The sequence below is a fragment of the Balaenoptera physalus genome (genome assembly GCF_965194825.1).
Source record: "Balaenoptera physalus genome assembly, chromosome: 2".
Classification (NCBI taxonomy): domain Eukaryota; kingdom Metazoa; phylum Chordata; class Mammalia; order Artiodactyla; family Balaenopteridae; genus Balaenoptera; species Balaenoptera physalus.
In genome coordinates, this window is record NC_138883.1 from 135006541 (window position 1) to 135027338 (window position 20798).

Below are 20798 nucleotides of genomic sequence, written 5' to 3' on the forward strand. Positions count from 1 at the left end.
ACAAACATTTTTGCATAGGATATAAAGGAAGCCTTTTAAATTTCCCACAGGGGCACGGACATGAAAGATGAGATTTATATTTATAGATGAAAACTATTTCACAGTCCCAAGGATATGAATAATCTGTATGCACAGATGTTAGCTATAAAAGGATTATATTATTTTTTTAATTAAAAGGGAATATCCTCACTCAATGTTTGAACTTAAAAATAAAAATTAGACTAAGAGAAGATTTTTAAAAATTGATAAAGTCCATAAATACCCAATGATTTTCAGGATTCTGGACTGAGGGGGGGAAAAAAATGAAGGCCATGTGATTCAACAAGATTTTCCTTTTTGCCCTGACCTCTAGGAAGCTCAATATTAAATGCTGGGCTCATATATGATAATATTCATCAACTAGTATCTCTTGATTCACAAGTGTCATCCCACGGGCCTTCATTTCTGTGTTCCATATTTCTATGTCTCTCCTTCACTTAAAATAGGTCAAGGGCACCCCTATACGAGACTGGGACTAGGGTGAGGCAAGTGAGGCATTCGGGGTGAAACATTTAAGGAGGTGCTCATTCTCAGCCTTCTGCAAGCGCAGGGCTGGCCCCTGAGCCCGAGTGCCTTCTCATGTTTTACACCCCAGGCACCTCACCCGCCTCACCCTAATCCCAGCCAAACCTAAGATTTAGCAGTGCTCCCCACTGCTCCACAAGGCCTGCCCCTCTTACATCCCTGGCTTTGCCTCCTACTTTCCCTAGCATCCCACGCCGTACCCTAGTCCTCACCAGTGGCTCTCAAACATCACTAATGCTCCCGAATCACCTGGAAGGCTTGCTAAAAGATGGCTGGGCCCCGTTTCCAGAGTTTCTGATCTGAGAGGCCTGAAATGGAGGCCCAACATCCACATTTCAGAAAATGTCCAGGTGACGCTGATGGTGTTCGCCCAGGGGCTCCCCTTTGGAACTGATAACAAAGAATTCAGAGCACTTGCCATGCACCACATTATTTTATAAATGTCCTGTCTCAGTTCACTTCCTCCTCCTTCTCATCTGGTGAGATTTACTCCAGCTTTCTCGGTCCCCAGCCTTCAATCCACCCCACCCACCTGTAAAGCCAAGATAAGGGCCTAGTCTCTGAATACTCCCACCTCCTTACTCTCATCTCTCCTAATCCCTCATCAGTTATGATGGCCAACTCTTGTCTCCGAATTCTCAGGACAGCGCTCCTGACAATATAGTATGTGCTCAGTGAGAGGCTTTTTTTTTTTTTTTTTGGCCAAAACTGAATCTAATGTCACTGAGAGGAGAGATCTGATGCCAAGTTTACGAAGGAAGTGGCTCTGTTCTTCTGGGCTGGAGACACACAAGGTTTGAGAGTTCTAACGGATCCAAGGTCTTACGTGAGCATGACTGAAGCCCACAGAAATGAGGAAAGCCTCTAGAAACCATTCTGCTCAGGGTAATGCTGACCTAGACTTCATAACAAGGCAGTAGAAGCATCGGGGTTAAGATATTTAGAAGTGTGCCCGTGCAGTGTCACTACTAGATAGATAGGCAGGCAGGTAGGTAGGTAGGTAGGTAGGTAGAAAGAGAGATAGGCATATAGACAGACAGACAAATAAATCAGGTAGATATGTAGATGAGCAGATAGAGATAGATAGGTATATGGATGTATATGGCTGTTTGGGGTATACCATTCTCCAATCCTTCAAATTTAACCAAGAAAACAAAAAAGTAAAAGGTATTACTAAGGGTGGGCACTTGAGTTAAGAATGTGTCAAAATGAAAAAGAACCAAACAAACAAAAAGCATTCTATTAATTGGGAAAGTGGTCCAGGCACAATACTCTCACTTTAGTTCTACAAATGGACCACACTTCTTACAAGGGGTTTTGCTTGTGCTACTTCCTGGGCTCATAGTGAAATAAGGGACATGGGTTCACCTAGAGAAAGGTACAGTGACAGAGGGCATTTACCAGTAAGGTGGGAGGAGTGGCATCTCTTCCAGTTTGAGCAGCTTCTTCTCAACCCAAAACTATATGACAGACAAAACAATCATCCAGTCTTCCTCCTGGTTCTTACCTGGGCTCTGGTCACAAAGCACGTCATGATATGTAGCTGGATAGATAAGTAGATGATAGATAGATAGACAGACAGACAGATAGATAGGCAGACAGACAGACAGAAAGAGCTTCCCTCCAAATTGTTTGACTGTCCTCTTTCAATTTAAGTTCCTCCACATTAAACTAGCCTTGTGACAAGATACCCTTCAGGAGCTAAATATGTTAAAACCACACTTTTAAAGCCACTGGAGTCCCAGCCCTGCAAAGTGCTTCAACCTGCAATGAGGTCTTCAGTGAACACATCTTGGCCCACGTGTTAGAAGCAAAATTGACAAGGTCAACCTGTATAACTGAATCAAAGGCAAAAGCACAACCACAATAATTTGCTGAGACTTCCCAGACTTCACTCATTTGGCCAGACAGCTAACCCACAGACACAGCCACCCCTGGGGCAGCAGCCTATGGGAGGGGTCACAACTGACAAGGATGCCACGTCACCCCCTGGCAAGAGAGCGTATAGTCACAGGACCCAACCAGCATCCCATCCCAGGGGGCTGCTGGGCGATGAGTCTGAGGATGGCACACTTCAAAAAGCCCAAGTGGACAAACCAGCAGAGAAAGGAGGCGCTGGCCCATGCAACAGGCAGCTCTCCGGGTTGAAGACCAACCTCAGCAAAACACTGCTACTACTAACTCCACCTTTCTGAGACTGCCTACCTGCTCTGAGTCCTAGATGTCAGAGAGCTAGAAACAGAGGGGCAGACAGAGCCCAAGGGAAAAAGAGAAAGTGGAAAAGGGGAAAGAAGACAAGGAGGACATAACCTAAATTCAGGCAGAACCCTCACCATGTAATTCATGACTCTTACCAAGGCATGACACTGAAATAAAGTATCCATAAAAGCCGAAAGCAAGAGCGTGGCCCCTATATTTTGTCAGGGAATACAATGGGAAAAGAGGACCATTCCAGGTACTACGAACAGAGGGAACATAATGCGGAGAACAGGTGATGGAAAAGCTGAGACGCCAAATAGAGTATATCGAGAAAAGTTAAGGTCAGTGACAGGAGGAAGAAGCCAGCACTCTTAGGCTGGAGTGACGGCGGGGCGGGCGGACTTTCTGTAAAGTTCCAGGTAGTAAGAATTAGGGTCTGCCCCAAGTACTCAACTCTGCCATGTCAGCCAGAGGCAGTGCATACGCAAATGAGTGCATGAGTGCAGCTGCGCTCCGATCAAACTTTATTTGCAGAAGCAGACACAGGGCTGAATTTTGCACTCAGGCTGAAGTTCAATGACCCCTGGGCTAGAGAGAGAAAAAGAATAAATGCTAGGATCAGGGTACAGAAAAAAAATGCTGCACTAGGTACAGGGATATCTTTTACCTTAAATGGCTGACACATAACTGCATAAAACAATGGGTCAGAAGAGGGGCCATGTGAGAATAAATACTTATCTCAGTGCAAATTATCTAAAATAAAGAAAGTCCATAACTAAAAAGGCACTGTGGTCACTCATAATACAGTCCCAAATGAAAGGGCAAGGGTGTGGTGTGTATATATGCAGATTTTCTGAATACAATCAGTGACCCATCAATTCCATATTTTATCATCATGTTTTTATCCCATTAGACTATTTGATGTAAGAGAAGTAACTGTTGTTAATTTTCTATCTCTGTAACTGTGACATACATTAGAAAGTGAGAAGTAAGGTTTGGAAACAGATCTATTCACAGAAAAGATTGTGCATAGTAAATATCTAAAAAGAAGTAGTTATCTGATTCAGGTCCTTTCAAATAAGATTTTCAGTTCTCTCTTTAAAAGGCTCATTAGAAGGAAAACAAAGGCTTTTGTATGAAACCTAAAGCTATTTTTTAAAGGCAATCTCTATGTATTTACTGTATTAACATCAAGGTCAGTATCAAAATCAAGGAAACGGGGAATTCTCTGGCAGTCCAGTGGTTAGGACTCCGTGCTTTCACTGTCAAGGGTGCAGGTTCAATCCCTGGTTGGGGAACTAAGCCCACGAGAGACCAAAAAAAAAAAAAAAAAAAAATCAGGAAATGCTTTAGAATACAGTCCACAAAGACTCTGCCATTCTGGGTCCCTCTAGATGATGCAAAATTATAAACTTATGGGTCTAAGAGCAATTATTTAAATAAAGTTAAGTTATTATAAGAATAAGATTGAGGTGAAAGAGTCAAAGACATTTTATAGGTAATACATCACTTAGGACTAGTAAAATTTTAGATATTCAGAGTAAGTAATCTTCTTTATATTAAACTTCTGTTACCTAATTTTTAAATATAATATGGAAATCCTAAAAAAGAAGCTTATAGTTTAAAAATACCAAGATAGGTTGATCAGGGTGTTTTAACTACTTACACAGAGGGTTAATCACAGAGTCTACAGATTTTCCACATGACTCATTTTCATAAGCTAAATTAGAAGTTATCTCATGTTTTCCTCCAAAACTGCAAACTCTAAGCAGCAAAATGTCAACCTAACAATTGAAATTCTTCACCAATATATAAATGGCATCTCTCATATAAGATCACGAGTGAGTAGCTTTCAATGACCTATATTCATCTAAGGTTTTATTAAACATTGTATTAGGTTTGGGCATTTAGTCTCTGAGCCCAGTGCACTGAAGTCAAAATTCTAGAAACTACAATGATAGGGAAAAAAAAGAAGATGACAGTTCCAGGATCCTCTGTTCCTTTCATATTTTTGATATCTTTATCCCGGCCGTCAACATTTTTCCTCCCCCTCTTCATTCCTTTGGCTGTTCTTCCTAACCTCTTCTGTCCTCCTCTAGACTCCCATATTCCCCAAGCTCACAATTTTTCTTTCTAGCCTTTATGTTCTTCTGCAAACCGCCAGTGCTCTTCCACAGGCCGGAGCTCCCTAACTAAAGATGGTTATTGATGTACAGTACCAGTGTTTTAGTGCAGCAGCAGAATCAATAAATGAGAAAATACTGCTTTGTCAGGTTTCGCCAGAGCATGCTGGGAAACTTTACTGCTCCGAATGGTTACAGCAACTCTTAATACATGAGAGGGAGAGCCGGGCTCCCTTCTGCGGAGAGAAATGATGTTCTTCTACCCTCTAGTGACTATAAAGGAATAAGACAAAAGTTGGAGGAATTTTTGAGACCACTTCACATGATTATTTATTGTCTCTTAAGTTTATTTCTAAAAAGAACCAGAGTCTTGGAAACCAAGTGAACAGGGAAGATTAAAAAAAAAAGAAAAAAGAAAACCACCTTAGCCTGGTTATTTTTAAAGTGCTCAAAAATGCAAAGGATATACATTTTAGGAAGAGTCAGAACTTTGATTCCTCTGGATTTTAAAAAGCAAGGTTTAGAAAGTTTACCTTCTTTCCTAGGAACTAGTCAGGTTACAAATCTCTCCTTCTCTTTCCAATACACACGCTCTTACAAACACACGAAATCTTTGTTTCAATCTCCTTATTTTATAGAGAAGTAAACTACTGCAGTGTGGTGAGGTTAGAAATGAGAAATGGCATATATCTGTGTACACTTGTGTGTGTATAAATAAATGCATATACAGAGATTGCCCACGCACCCTCCCCTCATACACGGACACATCACGGCCACCTCCATCTTGGTTGTTCCTCTTTTAAAAGCAGTAGACCTGCTAAAGTAAGTTATACATAATATTTTTGGTTTTGTTTACATTTACATTAATTTTGACATTTAGTCATTAAGTTACAATGTGTTTCCTTAATAACCTGATAATAACACATCCCTACCTTGGTACACCGATACTTTTTATAAATTGCACAGAAGTATGTAATTGTTTAAAATGATACTAACAATGTAAAAAAGTCACTGGTATTTCATGGAGAAATCTTTAAAGAAACGCTCACAAAAAAAAAAAAGGTAAAATAAAAGTAATATAAAAAAGATTTATAAAATATACCACATATTCTTCTCAGTCTTTTCACTGCCCTTATAACAGTTTCCACCGAATGGTAAATAGCTTTCTAAAGGACTAAATCTAACTGCACTACAACTCCAAATAATTCAAGCTTAATGAAGTGTAACATTCTAACATGACCGGTACATATAAAATGTCAACACTAAAACAAGTGTAAGTTCAAACATCTGGCTATGCCCTTATTAAATGAAATTTTAAAAGGGAGTTTGTTTCCTTTTTATTCATAACAGCAGTAAGAGGAAAAGAAAGCCTTTCCATGTAAAGGTTGGATAATAATCTTGTCTACATTTGTCTTTGCTACAAAGGTGAACCACATGATGTAAAGGGAAAAAAACAGCTATATTTACCTTGCTGGCACTTAACTGCTTCCGATTTGACCAACGCTAAGGATTATGTCCATTGAATCGTGAAAAATGGCAAAATAAAAGAGAGAAATAGAGCCGTTAACAACATGATGATGTTATCATGCTAGTTAGATGGTGCCGACTATATTCGAACAACTGACACCCACATTCTAAGGTTTCAGAGGAAACACATTTGAGCAAGAAAATAGTTAGAAACCTAGAAAAATCACATTTCTGTGGTTGTGTTACATCATTTTCTCACAGTATTCAAAAATGAAAAGACAAGGACACAGAATACTGCTCAGTCCTTACAGGTACATTTATGTTTTTATTTGCCTGAAAACACTCTAATTTTACCTCGAAAAGCAAAGTGGAAAGGCAGGTTTTTTCTACCTGAAATATTCAGATAGCATTATAAAAATGTTTAAGAAATTCATGGACAAAGTTAGTTCATGTTTAGGTTTCTGTAGTTTTAGATACTAGAAAAAAATAATTCCATTGCCCTCTGATGAGAAAATCTCAATATTCGAAATAATAGGAAAAACAATCTGAGTCATTTCTTCACAATGAAGAAAAATAGGCTAATGTACCAGTGAGGGAGGGAAGAAAAAAATGTTCTGAACAGCCAGTAACTTCACCACTGTTCTCTTTTGATCTCTCATTTGTCGAGCTAAGACTGCTGAATTTCGTCTACAATTAAAGTTCTCTCCTAACAAAATCCTCTCATTACTCCTGTCACCATCCAGTACTGCAAAGCTCTACTCTGGCTGGTTAACCAGCTAACTGGATGTTAAAACTTGGAAAAATTTGGCAGATTACAACTCAATTATGAATCTAATTGAGCAGCCCATAGTAACTATTATGAGTAAGGGAAAAAAATGCCTTTAGGCAAATGACCTATCCACATTGCCAATAAGTCTCCCCAGTAAATTAGAAACCAGAAAACAAATTGTCTTTGGGGAAAATCCACTTATATTCCAGGGACCAGCAAGTAGAAACGCTGGTACAAAAATGTCTTGAAAATATTCTTCAGGAAAAACACTTTCCCTGGTGAAACTGTTAAGCTCAACCACTCAGCATGTGACCCAGAGTTATAGATACTACAATCTGGGTATTAAAATCAGTTCTTTTTGTAATTTCCCAACAACATATGAACAAATATTTTCAACCAGAACAACCACTAAAATTAATCACCATCTTGTAGGTACACATGGCTATTCTTAAATAGCCTTTTGAAATACAATTCATTTGATTTTTATATCACCAAAGATTAAAAAAATAGATAAGGAAATTAATGGAAAATGAGTATTACTGTCTGCTTACTACAATACTAAGAGCTACCATATATCGGGTGTCTACTCCATGCTAAGCACTATATTTGATCATCTTGACCTTTACAAACCTATAAAATAGATAATCTTTCTTTTAAATCCTCATTTCACAAATTGTAGCTGAGAATTAAGTAATTCTGTGAATTTGACCTGATCACCTAACTTCTCAAAACTAAAAATAGTGGAGTCAGGATTCAAATCCAGGCAGTCTGATGACAGAGCTCATAATTATAACTAAAATCCTATTTTTGCTGAGAAAAAAAGACAGAGGGCAGGTTTATCAGCCCTCCACCCAGTGCCTTACCCCTTAACTGCACCATGCCCGTATGCACCTAAATCCCTGGCCCTGAGGGTCAATTCACAGACATTTTGCACATGTTAAGATTTTTACTGGCTTGGCTCTAAAGCAACAAAGACTGCCTCAATGACAACGGGAAGAAATATGGGTACAAAACCGAGGATTCAAACTGAAATCTCTCCATCAGGCTTTAAATTAAAATGGAAATTTATAAACAAATTATTCCCAAATAATCTCAGTCTCCCGTGTTAGTTACTCCATTTAAAACCCCAATATAAGAATATCTTTAAATACTAACTTAAACTCAATGAAAAGATCAACAGTTTTCTGATACCTACTCTATCCAAAGGGTCCCTGATATGCATTGTAAGTCGAATAGCCACACATGGCCAAGGATAAATTATTCCTTGCTCAGGTATACTTTGAACAAGTATATAAACAGAAAAATAACACTACCAATCAGAACAAATAGAACAGGCATTACCATTATTATTATTTCTATAATACCCCATTTTATTTATATATGTACATCTATATACACGTATATGTATATATATGTATGTACACTCGTATATACAGTAAATATATTGTACACTAGACCCTGCCAGACAAGCAAAGAACAAAGAAAATGAGAAATCATACCAGCAAGTAGATAATGCGTACCATCTGACAAACTCTCAAAAACGGGGTGGAGGAGTCAAGGAAAGAAGGACCAAACTAAATAGGATGACAAGTGTGTCTCCTTTTAGGGCTCTGAAAAGATAGGCTTTGAGATGTTTTCCAAAAACAAACTCAAGCTGCATTGAGTATTAATTGCTCTGCAATTTGAAATAAATTTTGACTGAAATGGCTCTACTTAAGAACTCCAAATTTTGGCAATATTTCAACATATTTTAAGTGCCAGAAGTACTGCTAAATAGGATCCAATACACTACAGAAAAATCCACTTGTGGAATAAATATACAGCTATTACGCAGCTGAAATATGCAGCTATCTTCATGAGGTCATTATCCAAGTTTACAAACCCCACTTAAACATGTAAGAAATTTTCAGAACATATCAGCTGGCAATTATGCAACCATGTGGCAAATAATATGTTCATTTCCATGGCATGTCATTGTAACCTGGCATCCAGCTCAAGGAACCGGTAACCTACTGGATGCCCTGCCACTGAATCCGATGGTAATGCCATCAAAACTAAGAGACGTTAAAGGAAATCCCTCCGTCACTATGTTGGGTAGAAAAAAAAAATATTTTTGACATGTTTAAGACATTTTAACATCAAAATGTCAATGTTATTGAGGCCTCAGGTTTTAACAGTGCCACTTCTTAATTAATAAATAGAGATATCCCCCCCAAAGTTATCAAGGAAATGCTTATAAGTAAAGAATTCAAATTAAAAATAGCAACTGTTTAGTTGACCCTCTGGCAATTGAAAAATCACTGTGCATTTTTTTTGTTGTTTTTTTTACTCCTTTAAACTATCTTCAGTGAGTTTTCTAGTAAATCACTCATGATTTTCATCATGAAAATAAATTACAACTAACAGCAAAGGTAATGTCAAAATGAAGAATATTCTCCACACTGACCTCACTGACTCAATTCAAGAGGTATTATTGGAGGCCTACTTTATAAACAGGCTTCAGATTTTCATACCAGATTCTAAACATGCTGAAATTTTAACACATCTTAGTCCTTTTTCAAGTAGCTGTTTTTAATTGGCTTTTTAAATACCTTTCAAATAAATGACAGTCCAAGATGCTTTCATTCTCATTTTCATTCTTGGAATTTTAAGGTATAATACCAGAATATAAAATAAGATTATGGTTTGTATTCACATATTTGCTCCTAAAAACAGAGTCCCCATCATACTGTCACAAAATCCAATGCTTTTTGATGTTACAGACATCTTTAATAGGTAATGCATTAACTAGAAATTTCCATGTAATAGACTAGAGAATATTAAATGTGTGTCTTCCCAGAAGAACTCTCAATAGAAAATTTGGTAGCTAAGAGAAAAAAGAAGATGAAACGGAAATGCTGCAAATGTATACTTGATCACCTTAGTAACGTACAACACAATGACTAAATCCTGGGGACAGCTTTTCATAACTAAATAATGCCTAAGTCATCTAGTACCTAAGAAAACAGTAAATGGAAACCTTAACATTTAGAAAAAGCATATTTTGTATGATCTGTGACACGCAAACCATAAGCAGCATAAACATTTAATAACAGCAATAGTATTATTGCTACAATATTAATAATGTTTACATCCCTAGCCAAAATAGAGATCATTCCGTACTGGATTTCTTTCCAGGTTTCCAAAAAGAAAGGGTGTACGTTATCACAGATAGGTACTTTAAGTCTCTATACAGTTTTTCCCCCTACCCAAATAAATACAAAAATGTCAGTCATCTGGCAACCCAATTATCAAAGAAAAGTTGCAACGGAGAATTTTAAAAAGAAAAAAAGGGTCACACTCACGTGTCTCTTGAAATCACACTGTTTTACTACTAGGTTCAAATTTAATACAATCACTCCCATGTCATCTTCTAAACTGTTTGGATCTTCCAATTTTAAAATATGTTCAGTCGTTCTATAAGCAAAAAGCAACAAATGACGGTAGCACTTATTGGTAGTACTTTATAGCCTTAGAATACATCAGGAGCTTATGATAAAAATCTCCTACCTCTGAACAGGGGTGAGACACAAGTTAAAAAAAAGCACCAGATTCAGTGAAAATAAACCAACCAACTTCAGGGTAGAGAAACTGTTTGGCATTGCCTAATTCAACAGTTGGTCAACTGATTCTTCTCCCCTACTGCCCAAAGAAAATGTAAATACTTGTTTTAATTTTAAGGTAAGTAGGTTAATGAACACGAAAGTACAAAATTCAATACACCTTTTAGGTTACGTTATAGAAGATGTAATATCTGACCAATATATATTTGGGAGCTAAAAAGCAAAAATTATAGAAAAACTCACATTTTAAAGCACTCTTTCATTTATTCGGATTTTGTCATTTGATTATCTTGAGTTCCCTCTAAAATTCACTAATAACAACTAGATGGTAAAATTACAATACCTGTTAAGCTCAAGATCACTCAGAACGACAAATGCAGAGCCCATGAAATCAGACATAGTTAAATCTCGATCATACACCTACAAAGAAGAAGAGGGCCAGTAACACACATTAATATGGCAAACCAACTGAGTATATCAAAGTATGGATAAATGCAATAGGCTGGGAATTTTGAATTCAGCTTTCTAGATCTAAAAATAATTTGCACAGTATAAAGAAGAATTTAACCAAGCTGATGGAGAGGACAAAATTATTCAAACCTGTGCATTTTGCTTACTATGGCCAAAATAACAGAAAATACTTTTAAGGCAGTATTCATATGCATTAAGATATTATGCACAATGGACCACTCTCTGTAGCTTAAGTGGTCTCTCAATAAAATTTAGTATTTTCCACAGTGAGCAAGTCTGCCAATTAAATAGAAATTTGCTAAATATTCTATAGCAATCCCATCCTGCACTCAACTCATGCAGTTTTAACCCAGATGTTAGAGCAATTGACGCTTACAACTGGTAGCTTAAAGCTCTCTGAGAAAGGCTTTAGTACTTGTCACCACTGCACTGACAGTAATAATTCTTCCACATTCAGTAAGTTTAAATACAATCAATGGAGATATTATTTTCACTCTGCTAGATCTGAGAGTAACATACAGTTTGACCAAGGGTAAAAAGAATCCCTTCCGTACTTATATTTTTAACCCAGTGCTTAGGAATGATACAAGAATGAATTTGGGGAAGTTGACTTTTAAGAGGGCGAAGATGGCTGAGAAATAAATGTTTTTAATAAAAGAGCAGATTTGAAAGTCATCTGGGATTACCTTCACATGCAGCTTTTGATCAAGGCTTTGTATTGGCAATAAGACTATCTCGTCCCAAACTGGGTTCAAGTTCTTATATATGACTTTACTTTTGTACACAGTCTTCCCATTCAGCTTAAATTTCACATAGGGATCACTCGTGCCTTTAAATGAAAAAGAGAGCAAGACAGGTTTTAAAAATACACGTAAAAAGCCTAGGATCTCCATTAAGTAAAGATTCTTTCCACGCTCTCCAGGCTCAAAGCACTTCACTGAGCACACCCAGAACAAATGTCTCCCTGCACAGAGACTGAGGGCCCCAGAGGTGGAGAGGGGAGAGAAGTGAAACAATCTGGGGTAAATGACAGATTCTTCTTTGCCTTTCGTGGTAGAATATAAATGGGCTCCTTGAGCTTTTTCTGTTTGGTTTCATTGTGGGTATGTCATCACTCTCCTACCCACAAAAAAATTCAAGAAATAAAATCCACCAGCACCAGCCAAGCATCTCAGGAGTCCTGGGGAGAAGCCCACTCCTCCTAAGAATGGCAGTGAGTCAGTGAAAATGGAAAGAAACCATTTTCAAACATTTGGCCAGATGGCTGACTCAACAGAACCCTGTACTTTATAATATAATCATAATAAATCAATCAATCCCTGGAACCACCGACTCAAAAGATGGGGCCTGGGGACTCAGACCGGAACGGGGGGCGTAGAGATTAAACTGACAAAGTTGCCATTCTTCGCCACCCCCCGCACCTGCGGTAAAGCAGAGAACATTGTCTCCCCCTGGCCAGCTGAACGCCCCTCAACAAGGCCCTCCGACCCGCCGGCCTCGGGCCAACACCCTTGACCTGCTGCCTCCTCCCGGGAAGCTTTGAAAAGGAATGAATAATGTCCCGCTATAGCCACTATGTCCAAAGCAGAAAGAAGGGCCGACGATGGACCCTCCTCCACATTTTTCAGATCAGTTGAGGAAAAAAAAAATGCCCACAAACGTAATACCAGGATTAATGTGTTGTGCAAGTGTGTTACATGCATGCAAGTGTGCCACCATACTCGGGACACAGGACAGTGACCGGGACATACTTGCACATTACTACCTAGTGAAGGATGAATAAAGGAGGCACAAATAAATGAATAATCCACGAGGGCATGAATGCAGGCCAGCCGATAATGCTACAAAGAAAGGAAAAAAATCTAATTTGGGGAGGTACGCTGGTATAATTCATCGTGAACCAGACTCTGAATAAGTGCTCAAAGACCAACAGTCTGTTTTGTTCGCTGACACATTCCAGGTGCCTTGGACAATGCCCAGCAGAGGCCTCCACAGATTTACTGACATGAGTTCTTGATATTAAAGTCAAGCCAATGTAGTCGAAGAATATTACATCAAAAATTAATTAGGCTACTCTGTCACAAACATTTCCAACTCGTTAATACCCACCATGAATTATTTCAATCATTTTTTTTTTCAGCTCTTTCTGAGGTTTCTGCAGGACGGATAACTCCTGAACATGAATGCAATTCTTATCCCAACTATTTTAACTGGGAGTCACATCACTTGGGGGCAAGATAATACACATTGGCTAAAAGTCTTAACAGAGTAACCAAGGTTATCATTTGGATAATTCAGCCATTCCAGTATGGCAAGGCTACTAACTTTCAAACAAAGAAATCAAGCTACACATATACACATATACATATTCGACACTCACGTTTTAAGTTTGGCAACAAAGGGGCAGAAACCCAGCAGTCTTTACTTTAAACCTGGACACACACACACTCGCACACGCTGAAGCAGCAATTCTGAGCAGGATAGTAAAAATGAAGGCATTCCCAGCCATTCAGTGGAATAGTCACTAGTGAGTCAGTAATCTGTCCACACCCCCTCTTTGAGAGTACAAGAGAACACCTGCGGCAAGTCAGATTTTAAGTCATTCTGATATATATAGATTAAAAAAAAAAAAAGTGGGGGGAAAACTCTAATAAAAAGAGGCCTTTAATTAAATGAAATTGCCACTCTGGGATCAGGCCTTCATGCTTGTCAGCGTGCTCTCAAAATAAACATCTCAAAACCAGGCCTCGGTGGTGTCACTTTCTCACAGGCAAAGCATACTGGGTAATCCCCAGGCATCTTGACAGCTACATAATGTTCAAACTGTTTCACGGGTGAATGGCAGCAGTTGCGTGAAAGAAAATATTAATGTCTGGAATTAATAGAAAAAGGGACCAGGGTTTACAAAGCCAAACAAGGAACCAGGGTGTCAAGTGAGTACGGCGTTAATTGTTAGGGAAAATTTGAGAAGGGGGGGCAGGGGGCACGTAGTGATTTTTTCTCTCTGAGCCTAAGTGCCTCACTGTCAGGCAAGTGACATCTTAACTAGGCAGGTTCTGAAAAGGGGTCGCCGCTCAGGAATGCAATGCCCAGATTATACAAATGATGAGATGACACCTGAATGGGTGGACTTTAACCTTTCTTTCACAGGGCGCTTCATAAACAATGAGGCTCCTTGGAATAAAGAGGTAGCGTGGAACTTTGGGAGGAGAATGAAACTAGGAGGCCGGAGACGGTGCCTCCCTCCTGGGGTCGCCACCCGTTCTGCCATGTGGACTCAACAGAGTCACGGAGCCTCAAATTTAGAATATGTAGCCATCACGCATCCATAGCCAGAGCTTCCTGCTCCCATGCAAAAGGTACTGTGGTTCTGTGTGTGTGCTGAGACAGACTGACAGCCACTCACTGGTCCTCCAGAAATGCTGTGCCAATTCACACTCCCGACAACAATGCGGGACAGTCCTTATTTCTGCTCGTGACGCTCTGGATGGCCACGCCTCCCTTGACCCTGTACCTGTCAGGCCCGCTAACATCACTCACATGCCACAAACACAGGCTGCCTCAGAGCATGGCTCAGTGTTACTGAGTACTAAGGGGGATGGCAAAGGAAGATCTATCCCAGAGCCTTTTCTTCTGTACCTGGCGTGCAGCAGGCAGATGGTATATATAACCCAAGGTCCAAGAGGTAAGTGTCAAAATAGAATAGAACTTGGAGGTTATGCTAGTTCACAGGCGGGAAAGGTTAGTTCCAGCTGGGGTATCAGTGGAGGCTAAAATAAAGGAGATGGGAATTGAAACATGGGCGGATCTGGCCAAGCGGAAAAGGACTGAGGCCATTTGGGCTGGAGGAATCGGCACTGAAAGGGGAAAGAGGCCAAAATGACTAGATCTGTGCGGTGCCAAGCAAGCATTTCAATTCATCCAGAAATTAAGGGGGAAAAATGTATAGTGAGAAAGTTAAAAACCCCGGTTTTGAGTCAGACTGAAGTGCCTTAAAAATCACAAAATAAGTAGTTAAGTTTTTGTTCTGTAAGAAATATAGGGTAGTTTTGTTTTTCCTGTTCTCTTTTTCTAAATTTTTTAACAAGTGTAATACATGCACATGATTCTGAAAAGTATGAAAGGAAAACTCTCCACCCTCTTAATCTTTCCTCATTCCCATTCCTCACATGCACCAGCTTCTTGAGTGTTTTACAGGAAAAAATACAAGAATTGTTTTTAACTCGAATGTAATCATAATAAATGCACTGGACTCTGTGCTTTCACAACTAAAGTACCTTGAGGCTCTGTTCACATCAGCAATACAGATTCACCAGTTTTTTTTTCTTTTATCAACTGCATACATTTTCATTGTGTTGTTGTATCTTAATTTATGTAACTAGTTACCAAATAATAAACATTTACATCACTTCCAATTTTTTTTTTTTTTTTTACTAGCACAAACAATACTACAACAAGCATCCTTGTATGACTATCTCGGAATTCCTATGTGATTATATTCAAAAAGAACTGCAGGGCAAATGAATGTGTCTTTTCTGGTTCTGACAGCCATTGTCAAATTGTTCTTCCAAAGTCTATCAAAATTTACACTTCCACCAAGAGTATACGTTTTGTATTTTTTTTCTTTACATGCTCACCAATATTTGATGTCATAAACCTTTACTTTGAAAAAATGGCAGGTAAAAAAAGAGTATCTCCATTTTTCTCTATCATTAACATTTTGAGTAAAGCTTAGGATCTTTCATATTTTAGTGACCTACATTTGTCTTTCTTTGTCAGGGAAATTCTCACTGATACCATTTACCCATTTTTCTATGGGCTCAAGGTTTTGTCTTTTGCTTATGGATTTGAATGAGCCCTTAATTATGGAAAGCAGCCATTGGCTGTAAATCTTGTCATACTTTGTTTAGACTTACCTTACTTCTTGCAATAAGTTATTTCCATTTTTATTTAGGCAAATTTACCAGTTTTATTTATGGCACTGTCATTTAACATTCTGCTTAGAAGAATTTTTCTCACTAAAGGATTTTAAGTTCGTTCAGCCATGTTTCTTTCCAATGATTTTGCAGCTTTTCGTTTTTTACACTTAAGTCTTTGGTCCATCTGGAATTATTTTAGTGTGAGAGGGAAGGAAATTCAGGTTTACTTATGAGTAGGAGAGTAAAATGATCAGAGCCAAGCTTCAGAAATATAAATCTGGCAGCAGCTTATAATTTAGAAGGAAGAAGAAAAAGGCTAAAGCGAAGAAACCTGGTAGTTGAGATAACACAGCACCGGGGAGTTGAGGAGACAGCTATACCCAAACTATAAGAAGCACCGATCCAGGGTTTCACAAAGCATGATCCATGGAACACTCAGACCTCGAGATGCTCCACGGACTCAAAGGGTTATGTCATCAAAACCACTGGGAAAAGCTGTTTACTCTTTTCTTACTTGGAACTTCCCTATGTAGAGTAAAATATTAAACACAGCTAAGAACTGCATGAATGACAAACAGAAGCAATAATAAAAACAGCTTAAAACTTTTCTACTCTGTATTTCATAAAATTATTTAAATATAGAAAACATTTTACTTGGGGCACCTATGAACGTAATATTAAACTCCTCCAAATCAAAGCTCTGGAAGGTGAAATGCATGCCCAGAGTTGCCTAATATGCATGGTAGGTGAATTATATGAAGATATGATAAATGAATAAACTTTGAAGTAGGATGGGCATGGTGGATTAAACTCCCAGACCTTCCTTTCAGTAACTGTATAACCTTAGGCATCGTAATTTCCTTATGCCTTACTATCTTCACCTGTAGATGGAAAAATGCCAACTTTGTAGAATTATCTTGATAACTGAATGAACCACTGTACTTCGGTAACAAGAGGCTCCAAACATTTACACAGTATGTGCTTCTATTTATACTATTACTACTCAATTAATTTAAAAGGGGAGAGTGTGTAACAATGTATGCAGTACTAATTAAATATTCATTTACTTTATTTTAGCTGTCCAAGTAACATGCACTGATAACTTGTCTCTATATGTCCCTTCTAAAGGTGTGATGTTTATATCCCCTTCTGTCTTCAAAAGTTGAACAGAAAATTCCTTATGTTATATCCTTCTCACAGGGATCCCATGTGGTTTGGGAAAATTTCATGAAACAATCTGAGCTGTCTTGGAAGGAATGGGCTGTTTGAAATCTGAAAGTCACTAAGTATTCATGAGTACTAGCTACTGCCCCACCTACAGTTCTAAGGGGATTCATCAGGATTTTGCAGGTTTAATCTTATGAAAATAACAGGCAGCTCAATAAGAAGGACACATAACTCAAGTTTATCATCAGGAGAGAGTCATTAAGAACCATCATATTCGAAGATTCTGTTCTCTTGGCTTTTTTTTTTTTTTTTAATGTGTTTGTATGTTTGGTTGTTTTTATAAATTTATTTATTTATTTATTTTATTTTTGGCTGCGTTGGGTCTTCGTTTCTGTGCGAGGGCTTTCTCCCGTTGCGGCGAGCGGGGGCCACTCTTCATCGCGGTGCGCGGGCCTCTCACTATCGCGGCCTCTCATTGCGGAGCACAGGCTCCAGACGCGCAGACTCAGTAGTTGTTGCGCACAGGCTTAGTTGCTCCGCGGCATGTGGGATCTTCCCAGACCAGGGCTCGAACCCGTGTCCCTTGCATCGGCAGGCAGATTCACAACCACTGCGCCACCAGGGAAGCCCTCTCTTGGCATTTGATTTATCATCCCAAGGGGCTATTACCGGATTGAGTGTGTTATGGAAAAGATGGGCAGTATCAACAGGTGAAGTGGTTGAATAGAACAGACAAAATCACATGGACTGGCTCAAGAATTAACCCAATATGCAAATAAGATAAATCTGTAATGAAACTCCAATTACCAACACCTTCTCTTTGCTTTTTCTAGTATAACAACTCATGGCCATGGTAGTAGAAAAAGCAGAAAGTCAAGATTAATTAAAAAAAAAAAAAGAAAGAAAGAAAATCACCACCATCTAGAAAAGCTTACTATCTTGATATGCACCGAGACTTTACACACACACACTTTTCACAAAAAGGAATCAGCCTTCATATTGTATTCTTTTACCTGCCTTCTTCAGTCAATAACACATCTGTCCCCTTCCATGCCTGTAAGTATATTTCTATAAATCAGTTTAATGGTCATTTATATATCTATTTGTGTGAGTGTATGTGTGTGTGTGTATATATATATATATACACACACATACGCACTATATCATATAGTTTACGTACTATATCATATAGGTTTTTAAAACTAGCATTCCTAATTTAAACTAAAAATCCAATGCATTGAATGCAAAAGCTGTATTTGTAGACAAAACCTACTTATTTGTCACCAGCAAAGCTCATTCGCCAAGTTAAAAACTTCAGCCATGTAGGGTCTCCAAAAGAAACGTGGTCTTAAGCTAGAAAAGTTTCCTAATTAAATGCATTTCTCAGAGTTGTTGTTTGTTTATGAAAGGAAATGATCTCCATAATTTTACACGAAGTTCACATTTTATAATACCTGAGAACTTTTCTCAGGGGATCTTGAGAGTTCAGTTTCAAGTCAATAATTATTTACTAAGTCTTTAGGGAAACTGAGATACACATAGATGAATTCATTCTGCATAAAAAGATTTGAACACATATGAAAAGCATAAATTTGACTTTTTTCCTATCCTCTGGCTTAAGAGTAATAAGATTCATTATACTTATACACATATCTTTAGATTCTTTGCAATATATATACCTATTTGGAATGTTTCTTCTTGCCAGAAAAAGAAGTAAATCTGAGTTGTTTCCATATGGGATCCATAAGTTCTGACTTTCTCCAAGGGTGGCTAAATAAGAGCCAGACGTGATTTCAGAAAACAAGCAAGTGATGATTTTTGAACAGCTGCTGCTGCCCTCTAGCAGTTACACTGAGATTTCCAGAGCAAACCATGTCCGATTGCAGCTTTCTTAACAGACCCCTTCAGAAACCATAATGGGCCTTATGGAAACTCAAGGGCATTTTTCCTCAGTCACATGGGACAGGAGAAACAACTTTCCGTTTGTAGAGCACAGTCAACTTTACTTAAGAGAGCAGGAGATTCCAGTCTAGCAGAATTCCAAGCCAGGCTTTATCCACTACAATTAGATGAAGGGAACATGCACATTCCCTTTCTCCTGCACATGGTGTCTGCATGCTTCTGTTTTTTTGGTACCAACCTCAGAAGAACCGTTTCCTCCCAGACCATCTAAGGGCCTTGCTGGCCACATTCTGTCACTTAGCACATCCTGGTTGAACCACTCCCGAGCTTTTCTCCCAGTGAGATTGACTCCCCTCCTATTGGGGAGCCCACCATGGACAACAGCCCAGCGGCACCCTGGACAAGGCTTGCCCATGGCTGGACCCTGTGATATAGTGTACCAGATTCACCAAAATCCATTTTTTTGAAAGACCATCCAGTGGCCAACTTACAGTGAGATTGAGGATCTGAATTTACCAATTCTATCAAAACTTGCTTATTTTAACTATTTATAAAGTTTTACCAAAACTGTTTATTTTGACTATTTTTAAAGTTTGTATAGAATAAATAATGGGAATTAAGAGAGCTGTGGAGAGTGAGGTCCTCGTGGGGCCCTCAGATTCTCCCCCTGTACCATGCTCCCCCACAAACTTCCTTCACCCCACCCACCCCACCCCAAGACTTCCCTACCTGCCCTACTCTCTGCCTGCTCCCCACCTCTGTTCCCCCTAATATTCTTTTTCTGTCTTTAGTCATCCCCTTTCTGGGACCTTCGGCTTAGGCCAGGCCATGTCCATTCCTTTCTATCATCTTCTTTGGCCTGAGACAAATTAAATATTATTTAAGATGCTTTTCTGGCTTTGTCTTCAGAGCCAATTAACTAATATGACCCAGAGACCTTCCAAAGTTGTTTTTAAAAGTTCTCATCCAATAAAGTTATACACTTAATTTTATAAATAGATGAAAGACATTGTCAATATACTGATGGATTCAGTAAATGGGCCATTTGGTGAGTAGATTATTGAACAAATTGGCTTTTGTTGAAGTGATCACTAAGAAGAGATGCCTGCACCCCTGTTCTTGATGAGGTGATCAGAAGTACACAGGGGTGTAAACTTCTGCTTAGAGACAGCATGCATGGTTGCCCTTGTAACACCAAAGGAGGAGGAAGCCAGGTAAAAGTTAGAGGAAAGCATGACCACATAGAAAAAAGGAGAGGAGAGGAGAGGCAGTGGCCAGGAGGCAGCACTATAAACAGAGCAGAACACATTGGGGGGATAAAAGGAAATAAAGTTACGAGTAAGCCAGAAAGCCAATGAATGTAGCTGCCTGAAGTCTCGATAAAGGGTCAAAGCTCCCACATCTATAAGGGTATCAGCTCTCGGTGTTCCAGAAATCCACTTTGCCAAAGTACACACAACTATTAATACCTTCACATTCTCCTCTTTATTAATAAAAATACTTCAAATGTCCCCAGCCGAAGCTATCGTTTAGGCATAAATCTAAGTCTAATGAAATGGATACCAGCCTTTATGGAAAAGAGACAACAGGACTGAAGTTTAGTATAATACTCACA

The 20798-nt window shown here is 38.8% G+C and overlaps 1 protein-coding gene across 18 annotated transcripts in view; it reads right to left on the reverse strand.

The window, feature by feature from the left end:
• MCTP2 (multiple C2 and transmembrane domain containing 2) overlaps window positions 1-20798 on the reverse strand; it is a 259511-nt gene that overhangs the window by 138831 nt on the left and 99882 nt on the right. For 15 of the 18 annotated variants that reach the window (XR_014260390.1, XM_082449078.1, XM_082449070.1 and 12 more), the window contains 4 exons: window positions 11882-12024; window positions 11068-11144; window positions 10467-10578; window positions 6354-6389 (listed from right to left, as the gene is read on the reverse strand). Coding sequence is in view for 17 of the 18 variants with exons in the window: in XM_082449078.1 (XP_082305204.1) it covers window positions 6354-6389; window positions 10467-10578; window positions 11068-11144; window positions 11882-12024 (368 nt within the window). In the remaining variant the exon portion in view is untranslated. The other 3 variants (XM_082449062.1, XM_082449067.1, XM_082449068.1) reach the window with 3 other exon arrangements.